At 40.9% G+C, this 15,707-nt stretch overlaps 1 protein-coding gene across 1 annotated transcript; it reads left to right on the plus strand.

Annotated features, from left to right (window-relative positions):
- The first annotated feature begins 5,464 nt into the window (after positions 1 to 5,464).
- On the plus strand, positions 5,465 to 12,998 carry ZNF488 (zinc finger protein 488). Its single transcript, XM_014250173.2, has 3 exons — positions 5,465 to 5,680; positions 9,562 to 9,790; positions 11,809 to 12,998. The coding sequence occupies exons 1-3, from the start codon at positions 5,465 to 5,467 to the stop codon at positions 12,981 to 12,983; spliced, it is 1,620 nt and encodes a 539-aa protein (XP_014105648.2). The 3' UTR covers positions 12,984 to 12,998.
- Positions 12,999 to 15,707: the final 2,709 nt, after the last annotated feature.

Consider the following 15,707-nt stretch of genomic DNA (forward strand, 5'->3'; position numbering starts at 1 on the left):
GGATTCCTCAGACCGACAGACCTTCTATTGAAATCAAAGGCAGTTTTGGCAGCAGCCACAGGACTGCACTGGCACAGTCACAGGTTATGTGCTCCAGGGAAAATGCCATCACACTTTGGAGCAGAAAGGAGTAAGTTGAAAGGTGAAGGAAATGATGGCTGCAGTATTTAATATTTCTGTTTCTTTTTTTCTTTCAGTTTTGTTGACATGGGAAATGCAGAGCTGTAGTGTTTACATTAACCCCTGCTCTGGAGAAAGTCTGGAGTAGATACAGAAATGGTTGGGAAGACTGTGGGATGACGCTTTCCAGGATCAAACACTTTCAATTATTTTTAAAGAGTAACTTCTGTGCCTTTTTTTTCCAATTAGAATAATTGCTTTGAAAATGATATAACTGTATGCAAATTAATCTACGGTTAAAATGGAAGTAAAGGTGAAATAGAAGTAGCTATTGACAGTTTTAAAAATCAAATTAATTTTAGAGAAACATTTTTATTATCTGCGTCTATTTTTGATTGTGAAGAGCTGAACTAGCTAAATAAGTTCTGGCTGAAAGGGTTCTCCTTTTGCAGATGTGATTAATTTGTTTTCCTCCCACTTGCATAGTTGATCGCAATACTAAGCAGAGATACCAGTGCCTTTATGGCCACTAAGAAGCTCCAAATGATGTCACAGTTCAATGTGGTTACTGTGGCAAGGAGAATCAGGTCGAGTCCTCTGAAAAAAAAATGCAGGGGAGACTTTCCTCAAATTGGTGTTCCTACATTTGGGAACTTCCACACGTTTCTTAGAAGAGCTTGCAGTGACATCTGAAGGCCATGCAGTAGAAAACCAGGGATCTGAAAATTCCTTTATTTTCCTCTCTGGTAATGTTTTCCTCATGAGGTAGAGGAGCTATGTAAACATATTTTAGGATGGCAGAAGTTGTAACCCTAATTAGTTAATGGGATGCTATACAAGTGCTAGGAAATGGGGAGAGACTAGGAGAAGGCTATCTTTATAGTTCCAGCATGGAAGAACACTCAGGAAACCACAAGTTGACTAGCAATTTGAGTGCTGCTCTGGAGGCAAGCAGGCTGGGAGCATTTGCTGTGAGCATCATTCTGTTCCATGTGCTTTTTGATGGAACATCCAGAATTGCATAATCCATAGGGAGCTGCCTGCCCATAGGTCCTTGTTCTTTGACAGATCTGTCACACTTCTCAGAAATCAAGATGCAAAATCCATCACTCAGGGACATGGTATATGTGTATCAGATACTCTCTGGGGGATGAAGAGTCCATTAAACAGCAAGTCCCTAAACTCATCCATATGAAGAATTCACATCTGTGACAGATAGAATATGGAGAGTACCCATCGTCTAACAGGTGATCTGAGTCAAATGTGCTACCAAAGCATTATAAATATTCATTTTATTTCAGTCTCTCAGAGACCTCTGTGGGTGATCCCAGAGGGATAGGAACTGCTTATGCAGAACCTGAGTGGGAGCAGCAAGATCATGGTGTATGAGGGGGATCATGGGAAGCAATGGCACTCCCAGCACTGGCAGTTTGAGGCAAGCATATCATTGCCTGCATGATGTAGGGCTGAAGATCTGACCTTCACAGTGAAGCTTATGGTAGAGTTCTGTGAACTTTGCTACATAGCAGAAGAGTGAATGAAGTCATATGTACAACAGCTAGTGAATCTGTAGGAAATGAAGGCACAACAGATTTATTGCTCAGTAAAGGAGGTAGCCAAAATGTGGAAATCGATGGCATTGAGACAAGAGTAATCAGCTGGGTGAAGTCACGGAGAATTCTCTGTTATGAGAATTTTCTCTCTTCACTCACTGGGGAGAATGTGAGTGATTCACTTACTTCAGCCTGTCAAATTAAAATGGCAGGCATTCTAATATACCTTCTCCATTTCTCATCATGACTCCATTTGTAGATTCTTAATAAATTTGACTACTAGATTCTTGACTTCTTTGACTACAAAGGCTGTTGGTTCACAATAAGTGAAATTTCCATTGAAACCAGATTTTATAATTAAACAAGAGTTCAAGTACTGGGTTCATGGTTTGGTGTAGAATTCTCATCCAGGCTCAAGTCTGAAATTCCTGAAAACTTAAAGAAGTTTTATGAAGAAACTCTCAAGCATCTTGACTGTGCTGAAATTTTGGCTTTAGATTATAACCAGATGAAAAACATGTAGAGGTTCAATTTACATCCAGATTGAGGGGCATTTCAGATTTTTCAGATTTATATTCTGGCCTACTTACACATTTTTTTTTTTAATTTTTTTTCCCCTAACTAATTTCTGCTGTCTGTTTTGAGTGTTGTGGGTGCTGCTGCTGTATTTCAGCAATTCTGAGATTTCTGGTGTTGGTTTCAAGGTATGAGGTATGCACTGACTCTTACACAGCCACCTTCTGCACTGGCAGGTGCCACAGTGCAGTCACACTCCTGCTGACCCTCTCTGAGAATCCAGCAGATGCTCTCTGGCAGCAGTGGGTCCTGACTTTGCACACAGCCATTCCTTGGCTGTCTCTGTCTGCCATGAGTGGAGGCAGCACTGAGAAAAGCAGAGCTGGCTGGCGCCCCTGGCAACATAATTCCATACTCTGTTGAGACTTGCTTCTGTAGAGTGTCAGTGAGTGTTTGACTGGACTTACTGGGAGAAGAGCACTATGTGGATTTAGGCTTGGAATACTGCTTAACTTTCCTGAGCTTTGCTGAAAAGGTACCTCTGTGTCCATCCCCCAGACATCACCATCCTCAGACTCATGGGACAAAGGTAAACTCTATGTTAGTAAACTTTCTTCAAAAGTGCTGCACAGATAGATAAGTCTATTGAACAGCAGTAGCCATTGGAAAGTCATTTTGAAAAGTAATTTTAAAAAGTCTGCCATGTAAGAATGCATTACTGAGGTCGTCTGTGGGTACCCTCTTTCATGCTGCATCTGCTGGGTTGCACAATCCAGCCATAATATTACAGTGATGCCTTAAGCTTTTGTAGGTATTTATCTCCTCTTTACCTCTTACTCCTGTTTTCCATGGTCCTTTGACCTCCCTTCAGCTCATCTGTTTGGTTTCCTTTGTTCCACCAGAGTGGAGAAAATAAATCCATTGGATTTTTTTCTCTCAAGTCATGTCGCAAGCTTCAGTCTTTACTTTTGAGGAAGTCAGTATTTCAGTTCTCTGTGGTAAGGGTGGCAGATACCAGAGGACCCCCTACCATCCCTCAACTGTGCAGGAGGCAGGACTGGATGAATCTGCACCTTGGAATGGAGACCCCTGAACAAGGGCAGGTCGGAAAACCCACAGGATGCAGCAAGTCCCTTTGCACAGGTAGCAGCTCATTTTTGAAAGCAGTACATTCATGTTTGCTCACTGTTATCCCTCAGCTGATGAACTTGGCTTAGTAACAGAAGTCAAAATCTTGTGGATGCAGAGAGAAGGGCTTTCTCATTCTGTAGAAAAAGATCCACCCTTTTTCTTCCAATGATGTTGCAGAGTATCCTCACTCTCCACTCTAAGTACCAGCAGCACATCTTCAGCAAACACTGTAAAAAGCCAACCACTGTAGATTTAAATTATGCTCCCCACCTGACATAACCCTGACCAGACCCTATCAAACCCTGTACCTGGAGGCACCGAACCTCCTGTTTGATCAGAGGGTGGTAGAGAAAATGACCCATCCCTGAGAGAAACGATTCCTGCCTGGCAGGGTGCTGAGAAGCTGCGGCGGTACAGCGCACCGACAGCTGCGGGGCTGGGGGATGTCCTGCTTGCCTTTGCCACGGGACACTGTGTTATGCTGACATGTGACACTAGATGGTGCATTCGCCAAATGATTGGAAAAGATGGCTCATCCCGGTGCCCAAACCTTTTGGGGTGAGGCTGATGGTGACTGTCCCATCTGCTGTGTAATCACAGTACGCCCCTCTCACAACTTTTCACACAAGTGACCCTGCCATGCCAGAGACAAATTCTGTGCTTCCACGGCTGCCAAGGTGGCATTTTGAGACTTTGGCGCTTACACATGTAGGTTTGGGGGATTTTTTGTCTGGTCACATATTAAGCTAACAAGTCAATTAGAAACAAGCAAACTTTAATGTCATATTGACTTCAAGGGATGCTTGGGGTTGGATAGAGGACGTATGTTATCCCACTCTTTGCCTTAGTTGTCTGGTTTAGGTCTGCATCCTTCTGATGCTTACTACATACTAAATGTCTGACCATGTATTTTAATATTTTTAGGGTAGGGTCTTAGACCTTGCTTACAAGGAATAAATTATACTGAATTAACTACAGTGATTTAAAAACTGATTTAGTTAAATCAATGCAACTCTCCTGAGCACTTTATACCACTTCAGTTTAAGTCATGAGTCAGTGAATAACAAATCAATTCTGTTGGCAGAGAGTAAGAAAGATTAGACTGGATTTTCAGCCCTTCTATCTCAGTATTTATTAGGCTGAGGCCTCTTCAGGGCTTGTTGCTGTTCTCTTTAATTTTCTCTGCCTAATGGACCTGATCCAGCTCATGACGGCATAAATGAGGGGTTTTCTATGACCTCCAGCTGGGAGCTGGAGATGGCAATATCTTTATTAGAAACCTAGAGAGGCTTAGAATGGCAAATAACTCAAGCCTGTCTTCTCCTTGCTGCATGCTGAGTTCTCAGATTGTGGCTCATATTGCAGAAGTTGCATCTGCAATGACAAATCTATTATTCTACATTCAGGGCTGCAAAACATATCCTCTGAAGACTGGAATTGTCTACTAACATTGTGCTAGGAATATGCTAAGAGTCATAATCTGATTTGATTTTCTCAACAATAGCTGATAACTTATATTTTGAGGCTCTCATTTTGAGCTAACAAAATTATTCTTTTCAGGAATTTCCACAAATTCTGTGCATTCTGGTTGGATATACTCAGGACTCAGGTTATTCCTGGTTTTGTAGCAACTTAACCAGAAACTAGACTGATGTTTCACTTAAGTGAAAAAAACCACAGCTTTTTCAAAATGTGTTTCAGAAAGTCTTGCTTTCTTTTGTTGTCGTTCTCTTTCTGTTTCTTCACACTTCTACAAACTATCAATAATAAGAAGGATATCTGAGAATAAGCTTAAGAATGTGCTGAGTTGTACTCACTGAAAATTTTTGTTCCCAAATTATTGTTCCCAAATCTTGTTACTCTTGTCTGTAGAGAGCAGCAGTTGAACTCTTGGACTGTCTGCCTATTCTAGGAAGAGTAATTCAGTTGTTTACAAACCTAAGATTTTGGTTTAGTGCAAAGTAATCTTTCTCGTTCTGAACTGGATGTTGATAGAGCTGTAAACTCTGTAACCAGCAGTGTCCTGGTATATTCTTAAAATTCACCTGCACTTCTGGGAAATCTTCGTATTTCAATTAGTGATGCCACTTTCTACTTCCATCTCTATGCCCATTGTGATTTCTTGTGTTTTTTACAGGTTTATAATGGAACTTACCTCTTTGCCTAAATTCCTTTGGACAAGTGACAACAAGCTTCTGCATCACCATTTTCCAGACATACTGGCTACTGTTCATACCACACAGGATATCCCTGAAGAAGTTGTCTTTGGACCATGCATGCTCCAGAACACCCTGCTGGACACTGTAGCTTTCATTGCTCTCAAGTGTTCTGAGAGACGGAACATCCACTATGTATTTAAGGTATGAGGAAAATATGAGTGTTTAATGTTAGACCCTTCAAAAAGAGTTACACCATCCCTGAGGAGGTAACTTTGCAAGGGGTAGGTTTTTGTTTTGTTCAGCACAAGTAACAGCTCCTTCAAAGACAATGGGCCAGTGCATTTCTGATTTATGAGCTGTAGACTGGAAGGACCTGAGGAAAACTGTTTCCTTTTCAGGAAGAATACATAGTCCCACTTCTATGCTGATGATTGATGACCTGCTTCATTTCTGACTTGGAATAGGAGGGAAGAGGGACAAATACTTTAGTAACCTCTAGTTCAGGTTTTGTCAGGACAAAGGAGGTTTATCAGGAGGTATGACAGCCCTGTGAGAACAGAGGAAGAATACTGGCATTGCACTGATTCATGCAGGTGGTACATTCACAGCATTTATTTACAGATCTAGGCAACTGCTAGTGTGTTCAGTTATCCTTAAAAGTGCAACCACCGTGGCAGTCAGGCTACTAGCCCAGACACACCTTGGGCAGCCACAGCTTAACTGCTGTTAGTACATAGACCTCCCAAAGTTACCTTAGATCTGTATGTCTGTGTTACAGCTACACTTTGCAATCATTGTAGGGAAGGAAGAAACCCTGGGGTTGTAATGGACTGTTAACTCTCAAGCTCTAGTTCCCCAAATGTTTTTATTACATAGCCACTGTTTGTCATGCCGACCACTTACCCCAGCTTTCTGGGTCTTGGAGTGTCTTTCAGTCACTGTTGGTCTAGATGAAGACAGAGTGGTGTCTTACAGTGTGATGAAGGCAAATTTCCCACATTCTGTGGCATGGATGGATCTTGAGAGATGCAGGCTTGCCTAAGATTTCTGTGCTCTGGAGGAGAGAAATCCCAAGGCATATTTGTTATATGATAGAGACAGTTGTTGGGAGATAACCTGTTCTTCACTTCTGCTTTAAACAATTTAAGAGAGAGAAGAGGCTTTATCTGACTGTTTTGAGTCTCTGGCACAAGTTTGCTCTCTTGGACAGTGTTATGAGTACTCAAAGAGACCAACAAACTCTTTGTAGAGGAACCTGCCCTGAAATGAGACTTTATTTTTGGGATATTTCTGTATTTCTCCTGGGAGTTTTGAATTACTGTAGAGAGAGCCTGAAAGGTTTTATGCATTGGAAGAGCCCTCTAGAGGGATGGCTTTAGTGTTTTTCTACACTTGAGCTAAGTAATTGCTATGCAGCAATGAAACTGGATGCCTGAGTTGGCTCAGATCTCTGTCTTCTGGCAATGAATACATGAAATTCTGTGCAAGTAGCTGTTTCAGATGCAATCGGTAGTCCCATATCCTGTTAACTACTCCTAATTAAAAGTAAACCTTCCAGAAATCAGGAACTGCCATTAGGCTCCTAACTCTGTGTAGTAATTAATTAAAAATTCAATCATGATGCTATGTTGTCATCACAGCACTGAAGTGCAAAACAGAAACAGGTTTTGCTCTGCTGGGTATAGTACAAACAGAATACACACAGGAATGATTTGGCATGATTTGGATTCATTGCAACTGAGGTTTCTGTTCATCCTAGTTCATCAGCACTCCTGCAAGACTTTGGGGAATAATATTTCTAACAAGGATCTCATCATCTTGGGCTTTTTTGTTTAGACCAGAGGGGGACTTCATAGTTATTTTCTCCCCCTCATTTTCTTGGAGACCTTAATTTGAGCTCATTAGCCCAATTTGTACACTTGGGCAAAGAAGATGCCTTGGCAGCCATTGGCACGGGTAGTTCTTTCCAGCTGATTCCTCTGCCCCTTCCCTCTTCTTGGGGGTTTCAAGGAAGTGCTTTATTTTTTCTCTTCACTTCTCTTCCAGTGTTTCCCAAAGGAGCCACATTCCTCCACAGCTATTACTGAGATGCTGGGCTGTGAAGGCCTTACCTCATATATGGGTGCAAAGGATCCATCTGGTGGACTGACATCTCCCAGAGAGGGCAGATTTGCTGGGTTTATAGTGTCTCTAAACAGATGGAAGAACTAAAACTGGTTCATGCTTCTAGTTGGCAGCACCCAGATGTTATCTTATATCTGGTACTCCTCCTCACCTACTTGAAGCTCACTGAGCTCTTTTCCCAGAGTCCTGATTCCTGGTGCAGCTGTGCTCCCTTTGACTTTGCTTAGAGCACCCGGTGGCTGCTTGGTATTTCTGAAACACAGCAACTAAAATATGACAGCCTCTGTCATAGCTATTAGTTATAGCCACTGTGTGTGGGTGGGTGTTCTTGTGTTCCTGTCAGACACTTGTATTTCTCAATCATTGTTAATTACTGTGGCATTTAGAGAGAACCAGTTTCAGGGCATGCTAATTTATTTTCTCTCTTACACTAAGTAACTCTTATCCTAATGGTCTCTTAATGTTTCATTCTTGTATCCAAGCTACTAATGTGATCAAACTTTTCACTGTAGGTAATAGTCAGTTAAAACCAGAGAAATAATTAGCCAAAGTATTGTTTCTGGTACCAAACACCAATGAATGGCTGCCCTGCAATTAGTGGAAAACAAAGAGATACACATTGCTTGGGGTGAAATTTAGATTATACTTGTCATTAGACATTTTTCATTTGCAAACTTCTTCCTTTCTAAACAATGACTTAGTGCTTCAAAAATTAGGTTTTTGCATATAAATGTTGCCCTTGATCACCCTGCATTTTAGCCTTCAAGCTATGAAAACTTTTCCCATCTTTCAAATATTGCAGAGGGCACAGATCTGCTATGGTAAACACCAAGGAAAAACCTATAAAGAAATAAATCATTCTCTATTCAGTGTAATAAAGTAAGATTGGAGTCACACACTGAGTGAGGAAGACAATGCCAAATGTTTTGTACTTACATTATTTCATTGTCAACCTGTGACTAAATGACTCAGTGGGGTAAAAATGATATGTGATTTAGGACTATGCTGTAATATACACACAACGGAAATTTAATTTGAGCAATAGACTTAATATTATTTTTTAAAATTTTTAGTGCCTGACCTAACAACCTGAGAAATGTTTTTAAACTTCATTTGTTTCATATATCTGCATGCACACAAATTGAAGTTAAATCAACCCTTGCAACTCTCAGAAATTATTTAACAAAAATATTGATCTGATGAGGTTTATCTGTTTAGCTACTTTGAAATTAATTTAATTAAACTAGCAAAGGTAAAAAAGGAATATATAATTTCATTTCTGAAAAAGGAAAGAGATCATATAAGTGCTTCTTAGTTGTATATATTAAAATCTGTATTTTATGTAATCTAGCCAAATAGATAGGCAGATTTTTACTTGGGGTATTGAATCAAATAACCATGAATTTTCTTACACCCCCTGATCCATACCCTCCTATATCAGTGGAAAAACTCCACATGTGACTGTCCTGAGTGTTTGTTTGTTCCCAATTCCACACTGTGCTGATCCAGGGGTCTGCACATCTCTCAGTCCCCAAGTGACAGCACTTACACATCTCCTGACTCATATCCCAAGGATTGAGACCCCTTTTTAGAGAGGGTCACACCTCGTGTACCTCAGATCCACACCTGGCACAGTCCCATGGGATGGTCCACACAGGTCAGGGCTAGAGACTGACTAACATAGCCTGTCTTCGCCATGGGAGGTTCCACATGAACATTGGGGTCTCCCTCCCTCCCTCCCTCCCTCCCTCCCTCTTGTATTCCCAGAGCTCTCAGCCCCCACACTGGGGAAGCCTTCTCCCTTTGGATTTGGTGACACTGGCAGATGTATTGGGCCCACAGCTTTGTCATATGTGCTCAGTGTGAGGCAGAAAATAGGCTTGGTTCTTGGATTGGATGAAAATCTTCCTTTGGGCCTCGAGACCTGTAACTTCCCTTCTTTTTCTCCTGTCTCACAGGTGGATGTTACATCTGTGCACAGTCCCACAGGACTGCCTTGGATGAGACTTGTACAAGCAGCTGCCAATAGCAAGGAGCAGAACTTGGAAGCTTACTTAGAAAACAGTCAGTTATACTATCGCCCCACCAGGAAAATCAGTAAAAATGAGGAACTGCTTGTCTGGTATGATGAGGAGCTTTCCAGCCTCTTGGGTTTCAATGAGATAAAAGCTCAGAGTCCCCAGAATGGTAAGCACCAAATTGCTGACTGCAGGGGTCACTGAGGACAGAAGTGAGCCTGCATCTTCTTTAGTGTGTGGTTGTCTTGTAATAATACAAACCCATGTCTAAATCCTTAGCTGGCCTGCTAAGAGAAGAGACCTTCTGCTTTGAGGTTTGAGCTGGAGGCACAGAGGAAGAAACAATTTTCTGTTCTTTATGCCATTCTCGTTGTTACTTTCTAGCAGAGGATGGTGCACTACAGACTCATGCTGCAATTTTTGAGCTTTGCAATGGAAATCTATGCACTTCGATAACTTGGAATCCTAGAAGTCTAGAGTATCAGTTGGAAATAGGCCTTTTTTAGATCATTGAGAAATCAGGTATAGGCTAGTGTTCAGCTTTAGTCTTGTAAATGAGCAGATCTTTAAAAATACATAACAAACTTAAGTACTGCATATATCACAGTCTGCCTATTTAGTATGGGACGCAGTGGAAATGAGGAAAATAGCAAGCTTTAATTTCTGAGATGTTGCTGGAAATTCATTGCTCCAAAAGAAATTGACCTGGAAGTCATTACAAAACTAAAAATCCAGATCACAGAGACGAGCAAGTCAGTCAGGTCCATACCAAGTTTGACTCCAGCTGTCATTTGCTCCAAATTTTACCTAGTTAGACTGGAATACAAACCTCTCTGCACTCCCTTCAGTTGATTTAAACAAAACCTATATAGATTAGTTGGTAAGGGTATAGGTTGGTAAAGATATGCTAACGCATATCTTTACCAACCTATACCTTTACTAACATACAAATTCATATGGTAATGTGCTTGTCTGTAAATTAGTATTAAATTAATACAAACACATTCATAGCAGGAACTGACTAAATCATTCCAGCTGGTTTCAGAGTATTCTGTTAGTTTCTGTGTAGAAACACACTGCCAGCACTTTGGATTTACCAGGGAAGAGTGTTACTTGCACAAGAAACACCATATCTAGACTCAAGACTTTAATCTCTTAAAGGTATAATGTTCCACCCATTTCAGCAGGGGTTTATTTTCTTATATTTTCTTATATTTCATTTATTTTCTTATAAAAAACTCAGCTTCTGTAGTTCATAAAGTGATCTAAGCTGTGCTGAGTCCCAAGTTAGGGATTTTTAGTTCTACCTAACCAGTTTATGGACTTTCCTATGTATCCCAGGCCTCAGGTGCTGTCTGGTATCACTTGCATTTTAAAACTGCTGTGTTGTGAAATAAAATAGCATAGTTTACAAAGGTTAAGATGTATCAGATTTGTGTTGATTGCTGAATTTTGTATCATCTGTTCATGGGCAATCAAGCATCCCAGTGAGCCAGAGGTGGAGTAGGTCTGAAGACCACAAGGAAAGAGTGTTCCTTATTTGTCTTGCCCATCATTGGCATTGTTTCAATTTGAACATCATTTTCTGTGCCACAGACATGTGTGCCTTAAGGCATATAACAGCTTGCCAAATGAGCACGAGTAAGGGCTTCAGGCATTAAGTCAGATCATTTTTGAACAATATTAAATTTCCAGAGTATCCTAAAAATAGAGGGTCATGAAAAAATCTTTGAATCCTGGTCTAAAACTCACTCATTATTGCTTGGATATATAGTATTTAATGTTCATCCTGCATTAAATCCAGTGACTTAGTTAAGAAATGAAGACCAAAATCTGGGTTTAGACTTCAAATCATTATAAAGTCTAAATGGTTTTATCTAGATCATGGTGTACTGGCCAATTTATGTACTTTCATGTAATATAATTACATTTTATGTAATAAAATCTAGGCTTGAGAGTTTAAATGGAATAATTTCTGCCAGTAGCACGGAAGCATGGAAGCAAATAAGACTGAATCATTTTGCATAGCAGGAAGGGACCTGATTCTGCACTGGCATTCATTTTACCATGTGTAACAAGGTTTTGTGTGACACAAAAGGTGTTTCTGGCTTTTTGTGTCCATGACAGGATCTGGATCTACATGATTCCACCTTTGCAAAACTCATCACTTGTTGTCTGTTTCCGCAGAGTTGAGATGCCAAGAATGCAGCCGAGTCTTTAAATGTGAGCATTCCTATCTGTCCCATGTCCGCTTCCTCTGTGTCCCAGAGAAGAGAGCTCTGCTGTGGAGAAACTTCCAGAACCCTAAAACTGAAAAGAGCAACTTGGCTGAGCAGACCACAAATTTCCACAGTCTGGCAAGGGACTTGGAAGTCAAAATGGCAGCTTGTAAAGGTGATGCACATGGTCTTACTGGAGAAAGGAGAGCAAAACCTGAAGAGGCTGAGAACAACAGGAGCAGGAAAACAGTGCTGCTGGAGAAAACAAATAATTTGACTGAGGAACGTAACTGTGGGGGCAAGGAAGAGGTTGGGGGAGAGCATGCATTGACTGGTTCTTTCTGGAAGCTTAGTTCAGGGAGGCAGTCAGCTAGGAAGGATGCTTTAGAGCAGAAGCAGAGTGCCTTCACTGAGGTCAGGAGGATGAAAGAGAAGCTGAGGAGTGAGAGGCTGCAGGAGCCAGAGCAGGAGGATGTCATGGTCCCACTTGCTAAAGAGCAGGTATCAAAGGAAGTGTTGCTGAACTCCTCTGGTAGTGCATTCTCCTTTGTTTGGCCCACCAGAGCTCGAGGAGAACAGAAGAGTGCTTTCACCAAACCCAGTAAGTGTGTAACAGAAAGAGCTGCAGTAAATTCTTCTTATCCCATGAGTGAGTCAGCAAAGAGCCTGGGGGAGCTGTCTGGCTTCATTGCCACTGCAGACATCATGTGCTGCAGCACTCTTCTCAATTCCAAGTTCTTTGTCAGTGATTTGTGTAATGCTCAGATGCTGCAGACAAGCATCACTCGGAGCAATGTTTTCCCATATACCTCAGAACCGTGGCCCAAGCAAGCAGGAGGACAGTTACAAAACACCACCACCACTTCCTCCTCCTCCTCCTCCTCCTCCTCTTCCTTGACTCTTCTTCCCCCCACCTTCACATCCTTTGGAGTGGCTGCCCAGAACTGGTGTGCCAAATGCAACCTGTCCTTTCGCATGACATCTGATTTAGTCTTCCACATGCGGTCACATCACAAAAAAGAATACTCCTCAAGTGAATCCCAGTGCAAGAGGAGACGAGAGGAGAAGCTGACATGTCCCATTTGCCATGAGTACTTCCGAGAACGCCATCATTTATCCCGGCACATGACTTCTCATAATTAGAGCTGTGCAGACAGATGTCACCAAGGGACTGGGCAGGTTGGATGAAGAAGGGAATGATAGTTCACTTAAATCCATTTCTTTTTGAGTTTACATTAATTTCTTTCAGGAAATCACTGTTTACAATAATTTATAATGCTTTGCAAAAAAAATGTAAAATGTTTACAAGAGTCTGAGTGGGTTTTAAGTTTTGAAAACTCAACCTAGCCCCTGTCAACCTATTTTTGAGGAAATAAAATAGTGAAATGAATCCACATACAGTGTTAATTTGCAGAGTAGGGAACAAAGTTATAGATTTGCAAACAGAATTGTCTTCGCTTATACTTGTTTTGCTGGTGTCTGTGCAGTACAATATAAATACAGAAATAACAACCACCTCATTGAATAAGGAACCTTTAAGCATTAGAAACATCAGAGCTTATACGCTAAAAGAAAGTAAGTTGCTATTTCTAGCAGCATTGGTGGACTCTTACCCCTTTATGCTAGCTGAATCAGCTTTCTTACCAAATTTTTGAGTTAAGAACTGACATCTTACCATCTCCTTTGAAAGGGACCTGAATTTAAGACTGAAATCTGTGATTGTTAACAACTGGCTGGCATGCTGCCAAAGAAGATGGCGCTTGTAAAGCAGAATATCCAAGTTCTGTTCTAGGCTCTGCTGCTTTTGAAATATCTTTTACACAGTGAAATCAGTGTGGGTCTGTATCAAAATGTGAGCTGTTGTCAACCTTATTGTCTAGGTAGGAAGAAAATATTCTAAGATCTGTGTGACTTCAGTAGGCATACAGATCTGATGGGAGTAGAGTTTAGCCTGTGGTTTTCAGGTTTTGGATATACCAGAGGAAGCAGTTAGGGTATCTGAGTTATGATTAGCTACTGATTGACAGAATCCGCACACTTTAATTGTGGATGATAGGCTCTGTACTGATAACTGCTAGAAGAGAAACAGAATGATACAGGCGTACATGAATTTCACTGCTTTAGACCAGCTTTATCCTCTGGTTTCTACATGGCCCAATTCCAACTTTTCAAAAAAGAAAGTGGCATGTTCTTTCTCTTGCCTGTCCATGAGACATTTTTCTCTTGTCTACTTTGTTTTGAGCTTTTCTGAGTCTCAGCAGCAGCAGATAAATTCATACTGCTCAGGGTGGGAGGAAACACTGTCTATTGTTACTGCAGCCCATCTAATTAGTCTTCCATTACTTCTTAAATCCATTTAGGGACTTGATTTTGATAGTTTATGACACTGTGTTCTTCAAGCAATCATTCCTCCTGGTCTTGTATAGTGTTTTTTCAGGTTGTCTGATGTTTTTGTGGCCTGTCTCTGAACCTCACCTGCCTCATCAAGGGCTATTATTCCCTTTCAGACAGACAATGATCAGAAACCACTCGTTTCACAGCTGAGGGTAAAGGACGTTTCAATATGCTCTTTATGTTCCACCATACTGGATGATATACTCCAGTGGTTTTTGAATACTGGACAGAATTTTGAGTTACCATGACAATGCCTAGCCTCATAATGCAAATATCAGCAAGTAAACATGTCTGAATGGTGAAAGAGAGACTGAGACTCTTAGGCTTTCAGCTGCAACCAACACAACACACTGCCACCTCTTGGGAGATTTCTGTAAGTCAGGAGATTGTATTCTTTCCAATATGTTCTGCTGAACATTAATACATGGCTGTTTCCTATTAATATAAACATTTTTCTTATTGCAGGCCAACCACTGGCTGTGCACTCCAGCTTTATTTTTGAAACATAAAGTGATAAAACTGTTACATTATGCCTTTGCGTTCAGGAGACAGTTCTGGTTGGATTGTAACACAGTTTTTCAAGGTCAGCGGTAGAAGCTCTTTCACTTGAATCATTAAAAACCAAAATGAACAAAGGCTTTGAAACATGGAGCACAGGGAACAACCTTGCATTGAGTAGGGGATGGTGTGGTTTCCTTGTAATCCTTCCATCTCTATGTTTTGTCCAATAACATTTACTGTGTAAGGAATATATTTATGGCAAAGTTTAATGGGCCAAATTTCACTCCACCTGGGTGCCAGCCAGTTTACTGTGAAGTCAGTGTCCATAAAGTGTAATGAAGGACTCTGTGGTGTAACTGCATTCATATGTGGTCAGGGTTATATTTCCCATTAGTAGTTAAGGCCAGATTGTGATCTCATTTATTCCAGTGCAAATCCAGAATAATTCCATGTTTCTACTCCTGATTTATATTAATTACTTTAAGATCAGCCTGGCCCAGTATAAATAAGACTAAGGATTTTTTGGTACCGTTACTGCAAAATGTTCTCTTCTGAACTTTTTTCTGTTACTGAAAGATGCCGTGTTTTCTTAACAGTTTTATGATTAGAAACCTAGCTTCAGATTTCTTCTGGAAAAAGACAGGACTAACTGCATAATGCTCCCCAGAATTATTTTGGCATATCACTTCAACATTACCCCGCTCCAAATGCCTGTTTTTCCAGTGCACTACACCTGGTGTATAATTTAGATTGGAATGAAGCAGTACCAAATCTTACTGGTTACATGGTCTCACTGATTTTGTGTTGGACAAAGTGTAGAAAATCAACCACTGAAAAACAGATGCTAAGTCTCAAAACTCTTCAAATGGTGTTTTAGACCTACAGCCTGAGAGTTCTCATCAGTAATCCAACTCCCTCACTCTGCTTATGGTATGAGGCTTAAGCAGGCAGCAAGGTTACAGGGAGAGATAG

Source organism: Pseudopodoces humilis, chromosome 9 (genome assembly GCF_049639895.1).
Source record: "Pseudopodoces humilis isolate 2021_Gansu_Grassland_sample_001 chromosome 9, ASM4963989v1, whole genome shotgun sequence".
Taxonomy (NCBI): domain Eukaryota; kingdom Metazoa; phylum Chordata; class Aves; order Passeriformes; family Paridae; genus Pseudopodoces; species Pseudopodoces humilis.